The sequence below is a fragment of the Peromyscus maniculatus genome, chromosome 1, assembly GCF_049852395.1.
Source record: "Peromyscus maniculatus bairdii isolate BWxNUB_F1_BW_parent chromosome 1, HU_Pman_BW_mat_3.1, whole genome shotgun sequence".
Classification (NCBI taxonomy): Eukaryota; Metazoa; Chordata; class Mammalia; order Rodentia; family Cricetidae; genus Peromyscus; species Peromyscus maniculatus.
The window spans coordinates 35413986-35437555 of record NC_134852.1 but is presented as its reverse complement, the minus strand read 5'-3'; the positions used below and the strand labels follow the sequence as shown (position 1 = coordinate 35437555).

Here is a 23570-nt window from a genome sequence, read left to right as displayed (position 1 = left end):
ACTGACCCGCCCACCTGGCCGCTCTAGCCTCCCTAGCCGCCAACCAGCGAGCGTGCGCGTATCGCCGTCACGTGACGGCACACACCGCCCGGGCTCCTCCCCTCTCCCGGTCCCTGAACTCCCAAAGAGCGCCGCCAATCAAACACGCTCAGCGCTGGGCCCCCGCCCTGGCCGCGGCCTCGCCCGAGTGCGCCTGCGCACAGGTGGGCAGGAAGGCGGGGCCGGGCTCTGGAGTAGAAGCCGTGGAGTGCAGGTACCGTGCGATGCGGGGCGCGACGCCTCTGCTGCCTTCCCTGGGTCACCCTCTCGGCTGCAATGCACCTTTCCTATGTCGTCCTTTGCCCACGTATGTGCGCCCCCATTCCTTCTCAAGTCAGATCCCACCCAAAGCGTCACCACCACCCCCTTCTGTCGCCATGACCTTCCTTACATCGCCCCCCTTTAGAAAACATTTTTTTGTTGTTTAAAATTATTTGTGTATCTGTGACTGCAGTTGCCCGAGGAGATTAGAAGATGTCAGATTCCCCGAATTTGTAGTTACAAATGGTTGTGAGCCGCCAGACCTGGGTACTGACTTTCTAACTCGGGTCCTCTGGAAGAGCAACAAGTGCTTTTAAGTGCTGAGCCACCTCCAGCCCATCACCCTTTTTACTCGTTTTCATTCCCCTTCAGGCCTGATTGGCCCTAGATTGCAGTTTTCTCTATTTATGTGACAGTGTCCCATTGTAACCCAAACTGGCCTGAAATTCACCAGACTGGCCTGGAATTTTTTTTTTTTTTTTGAGACAGGGTTTCTCTGTGTAGTTTTGGTGCCTGTCCTGGATCTTGCTCTGTAGACCAGGCTGGCCTCGAACTCACAGAGATCCACCAGGCTCTGCCTCCCGAGTGCTGGGATTAAAGGCGTGCGCCGCCGCCGCCGCCGCCGCCGCCGCCGCCGCCGCCGCCGCCGCCGCCGCCACCACCCAGCTCTGGCCTTGAAATTTTGATCCATTTGCTCAGGTTCCTGAGGGCAGGGATTACAGGCATGCTGAGCCAATCTCTGTCATCATTGTCTAGTCAGTCACCCACACATCTCTTTTATCATTTCTCCTTCACAAAACCCTCGTTTGCCCTAAATCTCATCATACCAATCATTACCATATTAACTGTCTCCATCTCTCCCCTAACACCAGTGGTCCTGACAATTGCCCTCTGTATGTCATGACTCCAGCGTTCCCCACAAGTAGCCACCCAGCCTTACAGCTTTCTCCTCCCATAGGTACATGCTCTACATATTTCCACAGTGTGGTATTAAAGCCTAGGGTACGCCAGGGTCTCGATTTCACCCCTAAACTTGTGGGTAACCCTGGCCACCAAATCATGCTTCTCCAATCCCTGCTTCCCCTTCTGTAAAATGCACACAGTGGCCAACAGGTTTGTGTGTCTATAAACCCAGTGCTTAGGAGGTAAAGAAAAGAATCAGGATTTCATGGTCATCCTCGGGTACATAACAAGTTTGAGGCCAACCTGGGCTACATGAGACTCCATCAAACAACAAAAGCACGTAGAGACACTCTTACCAGGGAGACGTGTGAAGAGTCTGAGCACCTGTTCTTTTGTTCAATTGTTTGTTGAGTCTTGCCTGGCTTTAGGCCGGCTTTGAATTCCATGTATAGCCAAAGATCCTCTTGCCTCTACCTATAGGCACTGGCCAAGATGCCCAGCCCTAATAACTTGTTCCTGTAACACTGTTCATTTACTGTGGCATTTGGGCTAACGTTGCCACTTTGTTACTGACCATGTGGCCCTCATCCATGACTGTCATCACTGTATTGCATGGCATGGGCCTGGGGAGATGGATCTGTGGGTAGCGCTTGGGTGTAAGCATGAGGATCTGAGTTTGAATCCCTTGCTCTCAGGTAAAAAATCAGATGTGGTGGCACATATCTGCAATCCTGGATGGTTGTGAGCTGCCAAGTGAGTGTGGGAAATGAATCCAGGTCCTCTGGGAGAGTGGCCAGTACTATGCTAAGCCATGTTTGCAGCACCAGATTCTTCAGTCTTACTGGCCAGCTAGACTTGTTGAATCAGTGAGCCCAAGGTTCAGAGATACTGTCTCAGAAAATGAAAGATGAGTCAGGCATGGTGGCACATGCTTTTAATCCCAGCACTCAGAGGCAGGGAGAGCTCTGAGTTCCAAGCCACCCTGAGCTATATAGCTATAGCAAGTTGTGGGCCAGCCAGAGCTACCAAGTAAGACCCCATCCAAAATAATTCAATAATAATTATTATTAACATAGTATATTGTGTATTAATTGTATATTACACAATTATAATTATATATAATATAGTTGTGTGTATTATATATTATTAATAATAATAATTCAAATAATAATTGAAGAATAGGGGAAAACACTTGACATTGACCTCTGGCTTACACACACACATACACACACACACACATACACACACACACACACACACACACACACACACACACACACTGCACTCCCCCCTAGCCTGGCCTGCGCTCATTGTCCTATAATGTCAGTGTGTCCATCCACACATGCACACACACACACACACACTGCACTCTCCCCTAGCCTGGCCTGTGCTCATTGTCCTATAATGTCAGTGTGTCCATTGACCCCGCTCTGCCACCACTGCCACACCACCCTAGGATCGCCATGTTGCAGTGACCTCTGCAACTTCATAGTCATGGACCCAAAACGCTGGCCTGTGAACTATCAGCCAGCTTGCTTCTGTACTTAGCCTCTCTATTCTGTTGGATTGTGTGACCCTCATGGCCCACAGTGAGAGCAGGTCCTAGCGCTGTGGAAACTGAGGGGGGTTGGGTAGGCTGTTTAGACCTAGTTCTCCCTGGACTTCTAGAATGGGGGACTGCAAGCAGAGACATGAAGCAGGACCTCAGCAGTGAACTGGGCATGGTGATACATGTTTTTAGTCCCAACACTAAGGAAACTGAGATGTCTAGAGTTCAACACCAGCTTGGTCTATGTAGGGAGCTCCAGGACAGCCAAAACTATAGAGTGAGACCTTATCTCCAAACAAACAAAATTCAAACTTCTGTAGTGATGAGTCACCATGTGGAGAGGTAGCTTAGACTTGTCTTATGCAATGATTTTTTTGGGGGGGAGGGGATCAGTGTTGAGATGTCTCATGTAGTATAGGCTGGCCTTGAACTTACTGTGTAATTGAGGAGAATGACCTTGAACTTCTGATCCTCCTGCCTCCAGTTTCCTAGTGCTGAGATTACAGATACATGCCAACACATAGGGTCTGGCTCAGGCATTATTTTATACTAATTAGCCATGTGAGTCTGGGCTGGAACACACTGGCTCCATTACTCTTTGGTTTGGGTTTTTTCATTGTACTTTGAAACAGCATCTCACTGTGGAGTCCTGGCTAGCCTGGAACTCTCTATGTAGACCAGGCTGGCCTGGAACTCTCAGAGATCTGTCTGCTTCTGCCTCCCAAATGCTAGGCTTAAAGGTGTGCGCCACCACAGATAGCCTTCCTTGGTTGTGCTGTTAGTAACTAAATAGCTGTATGACCTAACACTGTGTATTCCCTGCTGTGCCTAGGTTAACACACCTGCAGTATGGGGATGAAAACATAGGGTAAGCCGGGCGTGGTGACTCACACCTCTAATCAGCATTTAGGAGCTTGAGGCAAGATCAGGAGTTCACTGTCATCTTTTGCTACCTCGTGAGTTTGAGGTCAGCCTGGGCTATGTGAAACCCTTAAAATGCTAAAGAAGAAGAAAAGAAAAGAAAGTACAAGTTATCTGTTCAACGTATTTCCTTAGGATTTGCTGTGTGCCCACCATTGTGCCAGGCATTGGGAACAGATGGATAAGTGACCAGAACAGAACACAAAGACTCCTTGATTTTATGGGGGTCTATGGTCTGGTTGGCATAAGGACAATAAGTAAATGAGTAAGGAAAGTATTTGATAGGTTAGAAGGGAACACAGACTGCATGGTCGTCTTGTAGTTTCAGAGCCTGGTACGATGTCAAACACCTCTAACCCCTGCCATCCCTTAGGAGATGGAGACAGGAGGATCTGGAGTTCAAGGTCATCCTCCATCCTCAGCTACATAGTAGGTCCCAGACCAGCCTGGGCTATATAGTGAGTTCCAGGACAGCCAGGGCTACATAGAGAGACCTTGTCAAAAAAAAGTGTGTGTGTGTGTGTGTGTGTGTGTGTGTGTGTGTGTGTGTGTGTGTGTGTACATGCTCAGTGGGTGGTATTTGCAAATGTGTGCACATGCTCAGAGGCCAAAGAAGGACATCATCTGTGGCCTCCTTCATCACTGTCTGCCTTGTTCTCTTGAGACAAGGTCTCTCGCCCAGCAGCCCTGCTCTCTCTCTGCCTCTCCAGTGCTAGGGTTACAGGTGCCACACCTAGCTTTTTATGTGGCTGCTGGGGATTCAGACACAGATCCTTAGGCTTAAGTGTGTGCAGCTTACACACTTGCCCACGGAACCATCTCTCCAGTCTCTGGTTTTCATTTTGTTTTTTTTTTTTTTCAGAAAAGGTCTCACTCTGTAATCCAGACTGGCCTGGAACTTGTGATCCTCCTGCCTTAGCCTCCCAGGTGCTGGGATTACAGCATTTTGTACTGTTTCTAGAATAAAGCTCATCAATGGGTAGATTTAGTTTCATAACTAGATGGATGACCTGCATATGTGGCATATACTGCTGCTTCCATGCCTAGGTGCTGGGGCACAGGGGTGACTACAACAGCCCATAGGGCTCACAGCTCTGCAGGAGTAAGGGAGCCATCTGCAGGCAGGGGCAGCCCCTAGAGGAGGGAGCTAAGATACAGGAAGGCCGGGTAGAGAATTGGGGATAGGATGGGGAGGCATGGGGTGGGGAACCCAAAAGCTAAATGTGTAATCTCTTTCAAGGAACTGTGTGGCTGAGGTATGAAGAATGGTGAGCAAATAATCATTCAAAGATCATTCAAGGCCCTGGGGCTACAGGAAATAGCTGGGACTTTGTTCTGAGGACCTGAGGGAGCCACGGAGCTTTTGAACAGAAGAACAAATTCAGGCAGGTAGGGGATTGGAAGGTTGATGAAGAGCGGGATCCTGGGGAGGTGGCTGGAGTGGGAAGCCTGATGGATAAGGCCAGTTCAAAGCTAAGACCAGATTCTCAGGGGCCCAAGTAGCTATACATGGGGTCTGGCGCAAGTCCCAGGACTGAAGGAAGAGGTGACAGGCTAGGAATTGAAGACATTGAAAACTAGATAGAAGGTGGTGGTGGTGGTGGTGGCGGCGGCGGCGGCGGCGGCGGCGGCGGCGGCGGCGGCGTCACACGCCTTTAATTCCAGCACTTGGGAGGTAGAGGTAAGTGGATCTTTGAGAATAGGCCACCCTGGTCTATAGAGTTGCAGGACAGCCAAGGCTAAACAGAGAAACCTTGTACAAAAACAAAAAAGAAAGCTAGGTAGAATGGTCAGATCAACTTCTCTCTCTCTCTCTCTCTCTCTCTCTCTCTCTTGGTTTTATTGAGGCAGGGTCTCTCTTGAGTAGCCCAAGGTATCCTTGAACTCACTGTGTAGCCAAAAGAAAAAGAAAGAAAAGACCCTGAACTCCTGATCTTCCTTCTCCCACTTCCCAAGCGCTAGGATGACAGGCATAAGCCGTAACACCTAACTACAACACATTTCCCCTCTGTTTTTTGAGACAGGATCTCATAAGGCCCAGGTGAACCTCAGACTCCTTCAACTCCTGATTCTCCTGCCTCTGCCTTCTAAGAGCTGGGATTACAAGCATATGTCACCTCAATCACCAGTGCCCTTGAAACAGGAACCTAGACACCTTTAATGCCAGCAAGGAACACCTCGAGTTCAAGACCAGCCTGGGTTATATGGTGAGATCCTGTCCCAAATTAAATGGAAAAGACAAGACAAAAAGGAACGGATTTAGGAGTGATAGACGACCTGGAGTCATGGTGGGTGGAAGGTCTATGGGGACACCTAGGCCATGCAGCGTGCAGAGCTGGAGTTGAGGGGACCTAGAGAACTTGGAGACAAGGATGCGGACTCAGAGAGGGGAACTGAAGCGGTAGTACTGGCTAGTGGTCCACAGGGTACAGACCGGTCCCTCCAGGACATGGTGAGAAGGTTTGTACCAGAGGGCAGTGGGGTGCCTTAGAAGGTGCTGAGCAGGAGTGGGATAGTTTAGAGTTTTGATAGTTTAGAGTTCAGAAGTACTTATCACTCCCGATGCTGTTCTGGACCTATGTAACTGGTTCCTCAGACCAAACACACACAATAACTAACTAACTAACTAAATAAATAAATAAATGTAACTTTTAAATTAGAAAACATACAAACATACCTTTAATTCCAATGCTCAGGAGATGGAGGCAGGCAGATCCCTTTTGAGTCCCCGAACAATCTGATCTACATAGTGAACTCCAGGTCAGGCTGGGCTACCTAGTCAGACTTGGTCTCAAAAGACAAAACCAAAAAGAAATGTGGTGGGTGGCACTCCTGTGGTCCCGGCTGTCTGGAGGCAGAGGCAAGAGGATCAAGGCCAGCCTGGTCTGCACAGTGAGTTCCAGGCTAGCCAGGGCTACCTAGCAAGACTGGAGAGAGACCGAGAGAATGGATGAGAAGGAGCCAGAGCCAGGGGTATCCCAACAACCTAGAAAGTAGAGATGGGCTTAATGGCCCTCTGAAAGCACAAGGCCCTGGCTTCATCCCTGGCACAAGAAAAGAAAGGAAGGGAAGAAAGAAAAGTTCAAGGACTACATAGTAGAGACACTGTCTCAAAGAGACTCAGTGTAACTGGGCAGCGGTGGCGCACACCTTTAATCCCAGCACTTAGGAGGCAGAGCCAGGCGGATCTCTGTGAGTTCGAGGCCAGCCTGGGCACAGAGTGAGATCCAGGACAGGCTCCGAAACTACACAGAGAAACCCTGTCTCAAAAAAAAAAAAATCAGTGTACCTGGCACCTGGCATGGTAACTAACACCTTTAATCCCAACACTCAGGAAGCAGAGATCTCTGAGTTCCAGGAGAGCCAGTGCTAGGTAGAGAGGCCCTATCTCAAATGGAAAAGAAAAGAGAAGAATGGATGTGAGTCTCGCAGAAAGCAGCCGCTTTTCCCAGGTTTCAAGTCTTGAGCCCAGAGCCTAGGGCTTGCCCATTTAACATTCATACATCCCTTAATCCCAGACATAAGATGATCCCTCAAAGCGAGAAATCCAGAGTCTGCTTAAAGGGCAAAGGGATTTATTAAGAAAGGAAAACTCACAAGATAGAACAGAGGAATTGTCACAGGGTCCTGGAAAGGTAAGGCACGGTCCCACACTGTTCTTCCTCCTGAGACTGTCGCAGCCCCCAAGTCCCACGAGGGAGTGACAAGAGTGACAAGAGACGAGAGCAACCTACAGCACGCCTTGTCTCAGGTCTTAGGGTAGCCACGCCCCAGGGGCAGGTACTTCAATGTCACAGGTAGGTGGGACAGTTACCTGCTGCATCTCTGGGGGTAGCGTTTCAAGGTCATAGACAGAACATTATTCACTACAATACCTGCTTTGGAAATGAGGCCAGCTATGTTCAGAAAAGCCAAGACTGGCCGGGCAGTGGTGGCACATGGCCGAAACCCGGCATCTATCTCAAGAGCCCAGCCAGGGCTGGAGACTCGGGTTCAGTTCCCAGCACCCACATGGCAGCTTATAACCATCTGTAACTCCATTTCCAAGGGATCTGATGCCTTCTTCAGGCCTCCTTGGGCAGGCACCAGGCATATATATGGTACACAGACACACATGTAGGCCAACACCTATACACATAAAATAAATAAATTTTTTTTTTGAAAAAAGCCCAGCCAGTTTTGCTTCCTCTTTGTCTGCAGATGGTGGTGTCACACCTGAACAGACAGGACCACAGGCCAAGGAGCTGTGGACAGGAAGAAGGTATGTTTCCTGGCTGAGGTGCACCCCATGTATAAGAGGAAACTGAGCAGGAGGATCAGCTGGGTTGATTGTGCTGGGGCCTTGGGAATGCCTGCATACAGGTGGCACAGGCCATGGAGGAATACCAGCTTCTGACTGCCATACTCTTGTTATGGCCTACGTGCCCCCCAGGGTGGGTCTGACTCTTGCTCCATCTGAGTCCACCGATGTCTGGAGGCTAGGGATGGGGAGAAGGAACACCCCAACCAGGATCGTGAGCCAAATTACACTTCAGTTTCTACAGAAATTATGAGCATTTGGGCTGGCGGGATAGCTCAGTGAATAAAGGCTTTTGTCGGTGAGCCTGATCGCCTGAATTCAGTCGGCTGGTCCTACTGGCAGATAGGGAACTGACTCTTGCAGGATGCCCTCTGACCTCCACGTGAGTGTCATGGCATACACAGAATAAATGTAGTAAAAAAAAAATTTTTTTAAAGATTTATTTATTTACTTATTAAGTATACAGCACGTATGACTGTAGGCCAGAAGAGGGCACCAGATCTCATTACAGATGGTTGTGAGCCACCATGTGGTTGCTGGGAATTGAACTCAGGACCTCTGGAAGAGCAGTCAGTGCTCTTAACCTCTGAGCCATCTCTCCAGCCCTAAAAAAAATTTTTAAAGAAATTAAAAATAGCATTTAAACTGATTTAACAATTAGTTGTTTGATACAGGGTCTGTAGCCCATGCTGGCCTCAAATCTCAACAGTCCTCTTGCCTCACACTAGAGAGTGCTAGAATGACAGGTGTGTGCCACCATGGCCTGCTAAATTAATTTTTAAAAAGATTTATTTATGCCAGGTTGTGGCGGTGGCGAATGCCTTTAATGCCAGAATTCAGGAGGCAGGGGCAGGGGGATCTCTGTGCGTTCCAGGACAATCTAGTCTACAGAATGAGTTCCAGGACAGCCAGGGCTACATGGAGAAACCCTGTCTCAAAAAAAAAATATTTTTATGTATGTGTGTATATATGTCATGACCATAAAAGAGCATCGGCTTCCCTGGAGATGGAGTTACCTGTGTGAGCTGCTCCTGTTGGGGCTGAGAACCCAACTCAGGTCCTCTGTAAAGCAGAGTTTGTTCTTAACCGCTGGCCCATCTCTCCAGCTAGAGATCAGGTCTGTCTCAAACTCTCTTTGTAGCTAAGTTCATGACCTTCAACTGGTGAATCCTGCTTGCACCTCCCAGGTGCTAGGATGACAGACTTGTGCCTTCACACCCCATTTCCGACTTTGTGTTCTTCAATAAAATCGGCTTTCTCATCAAAGCCTTCAGAAATCATAAAAGTCAAACCTTGACTTCTCCTCCCATCCCCCACCCTGTAGTTCACCCACTCCAAGGCTGCTGTCTTCTGCTTCTGTGGGTTCTTCCCCCAGCCTCAGAGAACCCTGGCACTTGCCCTTGCTTGCTGGTTTTTGGAGCCTGGTTTTTCTTTCTTTCCTTTTTATTTATTTATTTTATTTTTATTATTTTATTTTTTTAGACAGGGTTTCTCTGTGTATCCCTGGCTGTCCTGGAACTCACACTGTAGACCAGGGTGGCCTCGAATTCACAACAGATCTGCACAAGAAATCTGCCTGTGTGTGTCCCACATTCTATCTAAGCAGGATTTAAAAAAAAAAAAAAAAAAAAAAAAAAAAAAAAACAAAAACAAAAACAAAAACAAAAAAAAACCTTTTTTAATGTTACTTTTTATTTAGGTCTTTTGAGACGGGATCTGATAGAGCCCAGGCTGATGTTAATTGGATTTAAAGCTAGGGAAATAAACAGGTGGTCCCTTCTCTCCACCTAGCCAGCCCCAAACACACAGGAAGTGACAGGGACAGAAAAAAAACGCCCAGCTTGTTTTTCTTTTCTGAGACTGTCTCACTCTGCAGCCCAGGCTGGCCTGGACTTGGTTGATATCCTCCTGCCTCAGCTATACCAGGACTTGGGAAACTCAGATAGGCTTGCTAAAAGGCCAGTCTAGGTATACAGTGAGTCACAGACCAGCCTGATCCACAGTATGAGACCTTGTGTAAAACCACTCACCATCCACCCCAAAAGTTAATTAATGAGAAAGCCGGCTGGGGATGTAGCCCCTTGGTAGGGCTTTTGCAGCGTCTGGGATTTGAAGGTCAATAACACACATACACAGACCAAGAAAGAGGGTCATCCCTTGGAGGTAACCACGGGCTGTGCGTCTCAATAGCAATGCAAGCTCTGTCCCTGTCACTTCCTGTGTTTGGGGCTGGCTAGGTGGAGAGAAGGGACCACCTGTTTATTTCCCTAGCTTTAAATCCAATTAACATCAGCCTGGGCTCTACCAGGTCCTATCTCAAAAGGCTTAAATAAAAAGTAACATTAGAAAAATTTTTTTTTAAATCATGCTTGGATAGAATGTGGGATCCAGAAAGCTTTTTTTTTTTTTTTTTAAATCTCTAAAAATATCAATTGACTTAAAAAAAAATACCGTCGTCCCAACAGACGACCAAAAAAACCTCTGTGGCCATCAGCGTCCGTTCTCCCATCCCATCGCGTGGACTGTCTTCTGCTGAGCTTACCCTTCCCTTTGAGTTAACATTATTCAACCTTGAACTCCCCATTTTATCTTCTGAGCGTCTTCAAGATTAATCTTGTTTTTCACTAGGTGCCCATGGTACAAAAACTCACATTTGTAGATCAGAAAAAGGGTGAGAATTCCTTTTTCTCTGACTTTTCGGTCTCTCTCGGGGTATGGTGGGACAGGGGTGGCGCGAGGCGAAACTCACCCCGCAACCCTGTGCTCTCACCCCACCCCACCCCCGCAAGCTAGACCAGGTTGCTGGGGACCGCCCCCTTCCCCCTTCCCGCAGCGGGGAAAGCGGGCTGTTGCGCGCACTGCGCAGACTCCCCGCTGCAGTGGGCGTGATCCGCGGAGGCCCCGCCTCCTCCCTCCCGCCCCTACTCAGCTGCTTCAGCAGAAGCTGGGGCCCCACCGAGGTCGCTGCCGCCGCCGCCAGAGTAAGGCTGGGGTCATATTAGGGAGGGGGCCTGGGGTGTGGGGAACGGGAGGCCGCGATGGCCCTGGGCTGTGAGCCTCAGGTGTCTGGTCAGGTAGGTGTACCTGGGAATAGGCAGACCTGGAACATTCCGTGAGTCACCCCAAGACTGAGAAGAACCAGGCACAAAGATTCGGGGCTCCACGGGCCCCCAACTAGAAATGTCTTTTTGGAATTACCTAGATTCGAGCTCAGCAGGGAACAAAAAGGGGTGCTGATGGGGAACAACGTGGGTGCTAAAGACCGACAAGCTGGAGGCTTTGAAAGGCGGCAGGATGATGGCACCGGAGAGGCGGGGGAAAAAAAAAAGAGGCGTTGGACCTTCAGGGATTTCAACATCCCTGCTGACCAGTGACCAGCTTCCTCCTTTTGGGGTGATGGGCACAGGGCCAAGGGCCCCCGTGATCTTCGGATAGAGGGTTTTAGTGGATCTCATAAGCCCAAGAGCATCCACTTGCTGCGATGTCCCTGAAAGCTCAGACCGCCCCACACAGTGCCTGATTTTTGTTTTTCCCAGTTTCCAGTCCCTGACACACCCACCTTGCCGCCTCGGCTCTGCCCTCTCCCAGCTGCCGGGCAATATGAAGCCTAAACTGATGTACCAGGAGGTAGGAGGATGGGATGCCTAGCGGGGACGGGCTGGGTGTTTTGAAGGGCAGGAGACCCTGGACCAAACCATCCTATGACTCCCACTTCCCCGTCACCCCTTCTTGATCCCACAGCTGAAGGTCCCTGTTGAGGAGCCTGCCGGAGAACTGCCCGTGAATGAAATCGAGGCATGGAAGGCAGCGGAGAAGGTAGGAGTAAGCTGCTCCCCTTGAACTTTCTCAGAGACTGTTGGGGTGGCCAGCCTTGTGTAGGCTGACAGCTCCCTTCCCCTCGCCCACAGAAAGCCCGCTGGGTCCTGCTGGTCCTTATCCTGGCAGTGGTGGGCTTTGGTGCCCTGATGACTCAGCTGTTTCTATGGGAATACGGGGACTTGCATCTATTTGGACCCAACCAGCGCCCAGCCCCCTGCTATGACCCCTGCGAGTAAGTGGAAGGGGAGCTGGATGGTGGATGGGAGGGGTCCTGCCAGCCCAGGGACACTTAAGCCTGCAAGAGCACCATGCGCTTTGGTGCACCATGCGCTGTGATGAGGGGGCTGTGTGTGCCCACGTCCATGCCCACTCACCCCTCCCTTGCTGTTTCCATGGCAGCCACAGCGTCATCATCCTTTATACAGGTCTGTGAACACATGGGCAGCATCTCTCATCTACATCTGTGAATACACACATATCCCTCCCACACCTCTAGATAGACCAGCCACACACACACACACACACACACACACACACACACACACACACCAGACTTCCATCCATATCTGGGGACCAGCAGAGCCTTTCTATCCCAACCTATCATCTCTGGCCCCCTATGGCTGACAGCTGTCCTCCATACCTTCAGAGCAGTGCTGGTGGAGAGCATCCCTGAGGGTCTGGAGTTCCCCAATGCCACCACGAGCAACCCCTCCACTAGCCAGGCCTGGTTGGGCCTCCTCGCCGGTGCTCACAGCAGCCTGGACATCGCATCCTTCTACTGGACCCTCACCAACAATGACACCCACACGCAAGAGCCCTCTGCCCAGCAGGTACCCAAAGCCTCTCTTCCCACCCAGCCCTCCCGCACCTCCCAACTACCAGCTGGCTGTGGGAATGGCTGTGGGAATGGTCGCAATGGAGAAGGAGTGGGAGGGACTTCCTGCCGCCCTGGAGACAGGTGGGAGAGTCTTACAGGCTAACTGTACACAGATGTTTAGTAACAGCTGTCTTCGGACAACCTTCTGAACTAAGAGTGGTGGTTTGTGTCTTGATTATCTGGAGGCCTCTGAATGTCAAGGAGTGACTTTGGTTATGATGGATTAGGCTCGCAGATGTCACCCTGAATCCATCACACAAAGAAGGAACAAGTTCTAGCCCAGCCCAAGCCAGGCTGCCACCACCCTTGCAGTGTGTGACCTTAGGCAGGTCCTCTCTCCTCCCATATCGTATCTGAAAATTGCAAACAGCATACTGCTCCCCTGCTGAGCTCCTGTAAGGATGCAGTGGGCTAACCTGTGCAAACTTAGTCCAGTGCCTGGTACAGACTCAGCGCTTTCTGAGTGTTTACTGTTAAGATATGATTGTTATAGTCTTGGCAGTGGTGGTACACACCTTTAATCCCAGCACTCGGGAGGCAGGGGCAGGTGGATTTCTGTGAGTTCGAGGCCAGCTTGGTCTTCAGAGCGTGATCCAGGACAGCCAGGGCTACAGAGAGAAACCCTGTCTCACAACCCACCCCCCTCAAAAAAAAAAAAAAAAAAAAAAGACGTGGTTGTTAAGCCTGGCATGAGAGTTCTGGTCTGGAATCCCAACACTTAGGCAGCTGGGCCTTGTGGTGTGGGCGGATAGTCCCAGCTACTCGGAGGCTGACGCAGGAGAATCTCAAGTGTAAATCCTGCTACAGCTTCAAATCAAGTTTGTGGTCAGCCCGAGGAACTTAAAGAGACTCTGTGTTCAATACTTTCAGTGAAATAGAAAAGTGAGGGCTGGTAGGGTAGCTCAGCAGGTAGCTCAGATAGCCACACGGACCTGACAACCTGAGTTCAATCCCAGGAACCCACGGTCGAAGGAGAGAACTGACTCCGGATAGTTGTTCTCTGACATCCGCATGTATGTGTACATGCATACACACACATATACACAAAGGGGAGTGTGTAGGTAATACTGGAGTGGAGCACTTGCCTGTCACGTGCAGGGCTCTGAGTTCCATCCCCAGCACCACACACACACCAAGAAAGACGAAGGGTTTCAGTATTGTCATCTGTGAATCCTCCAATGTAAGGTTTAAGTAAAGCCTATTCGTTCTTAACCTTAATATTGGAGCACTGGCTGGCCCAGGCCCTCAGCAGCTGTCTCCCACAGGGTGAAGAGGTTCTCCAGCAGCTCCAGGCTCTGGCACCCCGAGGCGTAAAGGTTCGCATCGCCGTGAGCAAACCCAATGGACCTCTGGGTGATCTGCAGTCCCTGCTACAGAGTGGTGAGCTAGCAACAGCAAGGGTGGCAGGCCTGGGGCCGCCCAAGCTGGCCCCTGACTGCTGCCCCTGTGCTCACAGGTGCCCAGGTCCGCATGGTGGACATGCAGAAGCTGACCCATGGCGTCCTGCACACCAAGTTCTGGGTGGTGGATCAGACCCACTTTTACCTGGGCAGTGCCAACATGGACTGGCGCTCGCTGACCCAGGTCTGTGCGTACTCTGCCCGCCTTCATTCTCTCCTCCTGATCCTCCCTATCCATCCTGTGGTCCAGCCCTCCACTGCCTTGGTCCTGCAGTAGTTTAGGGTTTGCCCTGAGTCCTGTTGGCAGCCGCCAGGACACAGAGCACCGGAGGTCCTGTCCACTTACCTGGCCTTCATTGTATGTTCCTTGTGTGTGTTTGAAGCCCATCTCTGAACTGGGGGACTCTGGGAATCTGGGGGTAACAGGTAGGTTTCCTGGATGTGCAATTCAGTGTGGAGCCTGCCTGTCACCAGGTAGCACAGCTTCAAGAGCTCAGGGCCAGGATGGGGAAGAAACAGAGGCTGGGGTGAGTTGAGATGGTGGGCGGCACAGGCAGTGTCAGGGTGGGATGGGGGTGCAGGCAGAGGGTCACGGGTGGGGGTGGGTGTAAGCAAAGATCAGGTACAAAATGGGGGACCAGGCAGAGGATCCAACATGGGGTGGAGATACAGAGGGTCAGGGCAAGATGGGGGTGTTGGCAGATAGAGGGTCAACTGAGATGACGTGGAGATGAAAGCAGATGGGAGGAGGCACGGGCAGGAGCATGGAGGTGAGGCTGGAAGGTGGCAAGGGCAGGGTGGCCAAGCATAGAATGGGGAAACTGAGGCAGAGGATCTAGGGTGGAATGAGGCGGCACAGGCAGAGCTCAAGGTTGGAATAGGGGGAACACAGTGGACTGACTGTAGCGGTCTAAAGGAGACATTGGACCCAACCTGGGGTCTTAGGGAAGGGTCCCCAAAGAAACACGACTAGTCTGCCTGGAGCATCAGTAGGGACCCGCACAAGAGGGGCTGACTCAGGCAGGAGTGTGTAGGAGGCAGAACAGACATGACTCTAATTCACCCCAGCAGATGCTGCCCCAGGCTCCTAGTCTCAACAACTATGCAGGGACACGCTGAAGACACAGTATTCCTATGTGCCTATCCCCCCCCCCCCCCCAGCGGAGCCTGTCGGGAGCCCAGGGGAATGCTGGCACAGTCTGGGGAGACAACACCTGAGTCCGCTGGACCTGGCTGGCATAGGGCAGAAGCCACAGGCTTGCAAAGTTTCGGGAAACACACAGCTCATAGGACCTAATGCTTCAGGCCTGTCATCCAAGATCCTTGGGAGTCTGAGGCAGGATGATTGAAAGTTCAGGACCAGCCAGGATAACTTAGTGAGACCTTGTCTCAAAAAGTTTTTTTTTTTTTTTTTTTTTTTTTTAATGAGCAGGGGATGGACTGCAGAGGTAAAGAACCTGTCTAGAATCCCTGAGTGAGGGGCTGGGATGTGGCTCAGTGGTAGAACCCCTGCCTAGAATCCCCAGTGAGGGGCTGGGGTGTGGCTCAGTGGTAGAACCCCTGCCTAGAATTCCCCAGTGAGGGGCTGGGAGTGTGGCTCAGTGGTAGAGCCCCTGTCTAGAATCCCCCAGTGAGGGGCTGGGGGTGTGGCTCAGTGGTAGAGCCCCTGCCTAGAATCCCCCAGTGAGGGGCTGGGGTGTGGCTCAGTAGTAGAGCCCCTGCCTAGAATCCCCCAGTGAGGGGCTGGGGTGTGGCTCAGTAGTAGAGCCCCTGCCTAGAATCCCCCAGTGAGGGGCTGGGGTGTGACTCAGTGGTAGTGTAAGGCCCTAGTTCCAATACCCAGTGCCACAAGAAAATAAAAACCCTGGAACTTTGCAATAACTGAATGTTTCTTCAAAACATAAGTCAAGTTTAGAGCTACATATTTAAGGTCTAGGATGTTGGTTTTCAGAGCGGAGGTTTTAGGTACAGGAAAAGATCGAGAGGCTTTGGCTAAGGCAGCAGACAGGACATGCCATCTGTGAGCTCCAGGCCAGCATTCCCAGGCTCCACATTGCTCTCCCACAGGTCAAGGAACTGGGAGTGGTCATGTACAACTGCAGCTGCCTCGCTCGAGACCTGACCAAGATTTTTGAGGCCTACTGGTTCCTGGGCCAGGCGGGTAGCTCCATCCCTTCAACCTGGCCACGGCCCTTTGACACCCGCTACAATCAAGAGACACCAATGGAGATCTGTCTCAATGGCACCCCAGCTCTGGCCTACCTGGCGGTAAGTTGGGGGAAACGGGTCTTCACGTCATCACTTGCGGCCTCCATCCAGACCTGCCTGGTGATTGTTGGGGAGGGAGGTCTGGATTTCACCCTGGGTCACCACTGTGCTTTGTCAAAAGCTTCGGCTGTGTCCCAAGCTCCCTTAGCACGGGATTCATCTGGAAAATGGGTGTCCTGGCATTTCCACCGTCTGTGTGAGGTACACGTGGGCTCGGAAACCCCAAGCCCTTGGTGATGTCTAAATCAGCCACAGGTAGCTCTTTCCATTTGTTTATTTACTTAGCTTGAGATAGAGTCTCGTGCAGCCCACGCTGGCCTTGAGCTATGTACCTGAGGATGGCCTTGAACGACTTTGGGGGGGTTGTTTTTTGAGACAGGGTCTCACTGCATAGCACTCACTGGCTAGCCTGGAACTCACAGAAATCTTCCTGCCTTTGCCTTCTGAGTGCTGAACTTCAAACATGGGCCACCACAGCCAGTCTTCTTCTTCTTTTCTTTCTTTCTTTTTGGTTTTTCAAGACAGGGTTTCTCTGTAGCTTTGGAGCCTGTCCTGGACAAGCTCTGTAGCCCAAGCTGGCCTCGAACTCACAGAGATCCGCCTGCTTCTGCCTCCCGAGTGCTGGGATTATAGGCGTGCTCCACCACCGCCCGGCTTCTTCTTCTTTCTTCTTTCTTCTTCTTCTTCTTCTTCTTCTTCTTCTTCTTCTTCTTCTTCTTCTTCTTCTTCTTCTTCTTCTTCTTCTTCTTCTTCTTCTTCTTCTTCTTCTTCTTCTTCTTCTTCTTCTTCTTAGGCGTGCTCCACCACCGCCCGGCTTCTTCTTCTTTCTTCTTTCTTCTTCTTCTTCTTCTTCTTCTTCTTCTTCTTCTTCTTCTTCTTCTTCTTCTTCTTCTTCTTCCTCCTCCTCCTCCTCCTCCTCCTCCTCCTCCTCCTCCTCCTCCCCCTCCTCCTCCTCCTCCTCCTCCTTCTTCTTCTTCTTTTTCCAGTACTGGAAATGGAAGCCAGGACCCTACACATGCTAGCAGAAGGTCTACCACAGGGCTATATCCCAGCTATTTCGATTTAAATAAATTAAAACTAGACACAAGCTGAGGAGATGGCTCAGTGGCTAAGTGTTTGCCGTACAAGCCTAAGGACCTGAGTTCAAATCCCTACACCAGGCACAGCAGCATGCATCTGCATTCCCAGCCCTGGGGAGGCAGAGTCTGGGAGTTCTCTGGCCAGCCACCTATCCAGATCTTTAAGTTCTGGTTCAATGAAAGATCCTGTGTCAGAAATAAGGTGGTGTCCACTTTTAATCCCAGCACTCAGGAGGCAGAAGCAGGAAGATCTCTGTGAATTCTAGACCAGTCTGACCTACCTAGTGGCCAGGCCAGTCAGGGCTACATAGTGAGACCCTGTCTCATTATTTAAAAAAAAAAAGTAGAGAATGATTAAGGAAGATAACCACTGATACAGGGTTTCTCTGTGTAGCCCTGGCTGTCCTGTCTGTAGACCAGGCTAGCCTTGAACTCACAGAGATCCTCCTGCCTTTGCCTCCTGGGTACTGGGATTAAAGGCATGCACCACCACCTCCCAACTATTATTTTTCAAAAATACTTTATTTAATATGTGTGCATGTGATATATGTACACGTGAGTGAGGGTGCCCGTGGAGGCCAGAGACATTGGCTTTCCCTGAAGCTGAAGTTACAGAGGTTTGTAAGCTGTCCTGTGTGGGTGCTGGGAGCTGAACTCCAATCCTCTGCAAGAACAAGGCACACACTCTTAACCACTGAGCCACAGCCTCCCCTACCCCCCCCCCTTTTTTTGGTTTCTGGAAGCAAGATCAAATAATTCTATAACTCAGGCTACCCTGGAACTCCGTACTTAGCTGAGGCTAGCCCTGAACTTCTGACACGCCTGCTTCTACTTCCCAAACATCAGCATTACAAGAGTGCCCACATCTTTTTCTTTTGGAACAGATCTGTGTAGCCCAAACTTACACCCATCTCTTGATCCTCCTGCCTCAGCCTCCTGAGTGACGGATTGTAGGCAGACTTGCCACCATGTGTTGACTCTTTCGTGGGACAGTTATTGAGCATGATAGACAAAACACTGCCGATTTTAGCTATTGCCACATTTTTCAGTTGAGGAAGGCCATGCGGGGCTTTCTGTGTTTCCCCTTGAGCAAGTCATCGAGCCCAAAGTCATGGTGGAGGCTCATGAATCATGGATGCAGGGAGACATGATCTTTGGTGCCCTTTGTAACGATAGTCTTCCATAGAGATGAACACTTCCTTCTTCCATGGCACTTCTATTTTTAAAGTTGCAGTTTCCTCGGGACCCGAGCAAAGGGCCCGTTGTGACCCCTGACACATGCAGAATTGCCTGGTCAGGGTTGCATGTGACAGAATAGATCTCCAAATCAGTTGCCTGGAGGTGGCACTAAAACCCTGTCCCTAGCCAGTTGAACTTGCACCTGCCTGTAATTCTAGCACCAGGAAGAGTGGAGGCAGGAGGATCAGGAGTTCAAAGTTATTCTGGTGGGCTGGAGAGATGGCTCAGAGGTTAAGAGCACTGGCTGTTCTTCCAGAGGTCCTGAGTTCAATTCCCAGCAACCACACGGTGGCTCACAACCATCTGTAATGAGATCTGGTGCCTTCTTCAGGCCTGCAGGCGTACATGCAGGCAGAACACTGTATACGTAATAAATAAATCTTAAAATAAAAAGTTATTCTGGCTACATAGTAAATTACAGACCAATTGGACTGCATGAGATCCTATCCCCAATAAACCAACTAACTAACCAACCAACAAAAAAATAAAATAACAGGGGCTGGAGAGATGGCTCAGAGGTTAAGAGCACTGGCTGCTTGCTCTTCCAAAGGTCCTGAGTTCAATTCCCAGCAACCACATGGCGGCTCACAACCATCTGTAATAAGATCTGGCTCCCTCTTCTGGCCTGCAGGGATACATGCAGGCAGAACACTGTATACATAATAAATAAATAAATCTCTAAAAAATAAAATAACAACAAAATCATAAGGAGCTAGGGAAATAGATCAGTGTACCACTTGCTATAGAAGAAGCATGAGGACTGAGTTCAGATCCCCAGAACTCAAAAACAAAACAAAACAAAAAAAACCTGGCATAGTAATGCAAATCTATAATCCCAACACCACTGTAGGTATGGTGGCAAAGAGACTGCCTCAAACAAAATGGGGGGCAAGGACCAACGCGCGAGGGTGTCCTCTGACTTCCACTCACACAGTGCGGCACATGCATTCACATATGTAATACACACATATATGTGTACATACACTGAAAAAAAAAGCAAGTCTCCAAGTAGCAAAGTGGCGTTATTGCTGCTGGATCAGGACCATCCGAGAGTATGAATTCTGAAGCCCAGCACTTCACTCTCAGCCGCACTGATTGGCCATGTGACCTTAAACAAGTAGCTTACCCTTCCAGAGTCTGTTTCCTCACCCGCAAAACAAATGGTAATTCTCCTTCCTCTCATGGAGACTGTTTTTTAGTGAGCTCCATAGCACCCGGTTCATTGTGAGTGTTCCGAACTTGGGGTCCACTGTGATGCTGCCTCCAGCAGGACACGTGTATTGACTCTCCCCTCACCCCCCAGAGTGCACCCCCACCACTGTGTCCGAGTGGCCGCACTCCAGACCTGAAGGCTCTGCTCAACGTGGTGGACAGTGCCCGGAGCTTCATCTACATTGCAGTTATGAACTACCTGCCCACCATGGAGTTCTCCCATCCCCGCAGGTACTCTGGGCTGGGGAGGGCTCAGGATGGGGAACTTCTGTGGGAAGAGGGCTAAGGGGACTCCAATAGCAAGCAGGAGGCCCAGGCAGGAGAGCAGATACAAGAGAGAATATGGAGGCAAGGGCCGTATCTCAGTGACAGAGCTCTCATTTAACGTGCTAGAGGCCCCAGGCTCACCCCGAGTGTCACCAAGAAGGGGTGTGGCAGGGGTGATTGAATGTGGGGTCGGAAGATAAGATAGAGCTGGGAAGAAGGCTCACTGAGTAAAGTGCTTGCCGAGCGAGCGAGAGGACCCATTTGGACCCCCAACACCTCAAATAAGAGGCATGCGTGACGGCATGCATCTCAGGTGGATCCCAAAGACTCACTGGCCAGTCACCCTAGCTGAATTGGGGTGATCCACATTCAGCAAGAGACCCTGTTTAAAAAAGTAAGGTGGACTGAGGCTGGAGAGATCACTCACCAGTTAAGAACACTTGCTCGATCAGTTCCCAGCACCTACCTTGTTCCGAACATCCGTGTTAAGTGGCTCACAGTTGCCTATAATCCAGTGAGAACACACACACACACACACACACACACACACACACACACACACACACACAGGAGATGAGAGGAGATTGGGCATGGTGGTGCATATCTGTAAGCCCATTCTTTGGAAGAAAGACTGAGGTGGGAGGATGGAGACCAGCCTTGGCTACAGAGTACAACTGTCTCAAAACAAAAGATGGGAAGATGAGTTTTGGGGTGTCCAAACGATAACCAGGAACAGGAGGTGAGGAATATGAGAATGCAGGAAGAGAGCTTGGGAGCCCCAAAGCTGTAGGTAAAGTCTATAGCTAAAACTGCCTCTTCTAGGGTGGTACACATAACATAAAAATGGATACATCTTTTGAGGCTGGAGAGATGGCTCAGCAGGAAGAGCACTTGCTCTTTCAGAGGACCCGAGTTTGGTTCCCAGCACCCATCTCAAGTGGCTCACAACTGTTTGTAACTCCAGCCCCAGGTCATCTGATGCCTTTGTCTTCTATGATACTCACAGGCTCACATCTACACGCAGACACAGCTACACATAGTTAAAGCAATATTAAATCATTTTTAAAAAACCAGTAAGTACATATTTTTAAAAATTAAAAAGAAAAAAGCCAGGGTGGTGGTGGTGGCACATGCCTTTAAGCTCAGCACTCAGGAGGCAGAAGCAGGTAAATCTGAGTTCGAGGCCAGCCTGGTCTGCAGAGTGAGTTCCAGGACAGCCAGGGCTACACAGAGAAACCCTGTCTACAAGACCAAAACAAACAAACAAAGAAAAAACTTAAAAAGAAAGATCTGCCTCTTCCTCTCCTCTGCTGCACCTCAGGTTCTGGCCAGCCATTGATGACGGCCTTCGACGGGCCGCCTACGAGCGAGGCGTCAAAGTGCGCTTGCTCATCAGCTGCTGGGGGCACTCGGAGCCGTCCATGCGGTCCTTCCTCCTCTCCCTGGCTGCTCTTCGTGACAACCACACCCACTCTGACATCCAGGTGGTAAGAACCCAGCCCCTTTCCACTGCACGGTCCTGGGGACGCAAGGGTCGTGACAAGGATGACCCAGAGTGTACAGCCATGCGGGGGAAACTATGAACCATGGCTGGCTGGGATTTGGGGAGTGCGGAGAAAGGTCCGTCACTGAGGTGGGGAGTCTCAGGGAGAGGGGCAGGGGTGCATGAAGCTGACACACAGAAAGACTTTGTGAGGGGCTGTGGCTTGGGTCAGTCTCTAGGACCTCATAAGCCAGAGGTGAGCCCACACTTACAATCCCAGCACCTAGCAGGTAGAGCAAAGAGAATCAGAAGTTCAAGGTCATCCTTGGCTATACAATCAATTCAGGCCAGCCTGGGAAATGTAGTGAGGCCTGGTCTAAGAACCAGGTGCAGAGGACGAGGAGGGATGGCAGTCTGTGGAACTGGAGAGATGGCTCTCTGGCTGACAGCACTTGCTGCTCTTCCAAAGGACCAGATTTTGGCTCCCAGCACCCCATGTCTGGCAGCTCACAATAGCCTGTAACTCTAGCTCCAGGGACTCTCATGTCCTCCTCTGGCCCTGGCACACACACCCACACACATAAACGTAAAAGTCTTTAAGACAGAAAGAGGAGAGACAGAGGCAAGACAGACTTTCCCTAGGAAAAGTGACATCGGATATGGGGCTTCAGGGGGGAATACAAGCCACTGTAGGTCTCTCCCCACCCCTGCCCCACCTCAGCTGGTGTTTACTGAGGACCAGCTGCACTGGGCGCTGCTTGGGTCCAAGGATCCACCCCACCCCAGGGAAGCAGCCCGGTCCCTTGGAGACACCGCTGACATGTCCACCCTGCCGTCCCAAAGCTGCTCACAGCTCCCCAGCTTGCACCCGAGCTTCTCCATACCGTCCCCTCCCCTCCCCTGCAGAAACTGTTTGTGGTCCCTGCGGATGAAGCCCAGGCTCGAATACCCTACGCCCGTGTCAACCACAACAAGTACATGGTGACTGAACGCGCTACATACATTGGTGAGTGCCCTGACGCAGTACCATGGGCGTATCAAGGGAAAGGAGGTCCTGGGCACTAGCTCCCGGCCACCCCATCAGACCCTTACTCTACCCCTTGTCCCCAGGAACCTCCAACTGGTCTGGGAGCTACTTCACAGAGACAGCAGGCACCTCCCTGCTGGTGACGCAGAACGGGCATGGTGGCTTGCGCAGCCAGCTGGAGGCTGTTTTCCTGAGAGACTGGGAATCCCCGTACAGCCATGATCTCGACACCTCCGCTGACAGCGTGGGCAATGCCTGTCGCCTGCTTTGAGGCCCAGCCCAATGGACAGGCCAAAGCCTTCCAGGCCCCCTTGGACTCAGCTCTGGGTCCTGGTTTTTGTCCCCATGCCCTCGCTTCTGTCTGCCTCCTTGTGTCTCCTCAATCTCCCTACTGTGCTCCTCTGGCTACCTCCACCTCTGCTGGCCTGACACTCTGGCCCCTGTGGACCTAGCAGAGCTGGGGGAGGATCAGGCCCCAAAGTAGTGGGGGTGCATGCTGGGCCCAGACCTTTGGCCCACCCCCACAAAGGGGCCAAGATTATAATAAGTAAATAATTGTCTGTACAGCCTGTACCTAACTGAGTGGTGTGAGATGGCTCGTTGGTTAGGGGGCAGGTGGCACGGACTTCTAATGGAGACATCTCAGCATGCAATGCACGCAAGGCCGGCGTGGGCTGGGCATGCAGCGTGTGACCACACTGGCAGGCATGGGCTGGGCATGCGGCGTGTGACCACACTGGCAGGCATGGCTGGGCATGCATATAACCAGCATGTGTTGTACTGAGCATGTTCCAGGGCAATGTAGAAAGAACTACTGCTAAATGCCATTGCGTAAGGGGGGGGGGCACAGAGAGACCAGAAGATCTGAACAACAGAGCATGTGCCAGGTCAGAATTTATTCCCACCAGTGCGTTTCCACTTAGCAT

General features: G+C 50.9%; 1 protein-coding gene across 14 annotated transcripts; it reads left to right on the top strand.

Moving 5' to 3' along the window:
* The first annotated feature begins 104 nt into the window (after window positions 1-104).
* On the top strand, window positions 105-23217 carry LOC102917724 (5'-3' exonuclease PLD3). Of its 14 annotated transcripts, none has more exons than XM_076574757.1 (15): window positions 106-253; window positions 4914-5058; window positions 5698-5880; window positions 7874-7934; window positions 11510-11600; window positions 11715-11789; window positions 11882-12024; window positions 12439-12622; window positions 13935-14049; window positions 14126-14253; window positions 16137-16337; window positions 19959-20098; window positions 21456-21621; window positions 22524-22623; window positions 22728-23217. In XM_076574757.1, the coding sequence occupies exons 5-15, from the start codon at window positions 11574-11576 to the stop codon at window positions 22913-22915; spliced, it is 1467 nt and encodes a 488-aa protein (XP_076430872.1). In that variant the 5' UTR covers window positions 106-253; window positions 4914-5058; window positions 5698-5880; window positions 7874-7934; window positions 11510-11573; the 3' UTR covers window positions 22916-23217. The 14 variants fall into 14 exon arrangements, with proteins under 14 accessions (XP_076430860.1, XP_076430872.1, XP_042129217.1 ...); XM_042273283.2 differs by having other exon boundaries at window positions 4914-5062; XM_076574745.1 differs by lacking the exon at window positions 7874-7934 and having other exon boundaries at window positions 105-253; window positions 4914-5062.
* The last annotated feature ends 353 nt before the right edge of the window (window positions 23218-23570 follow it).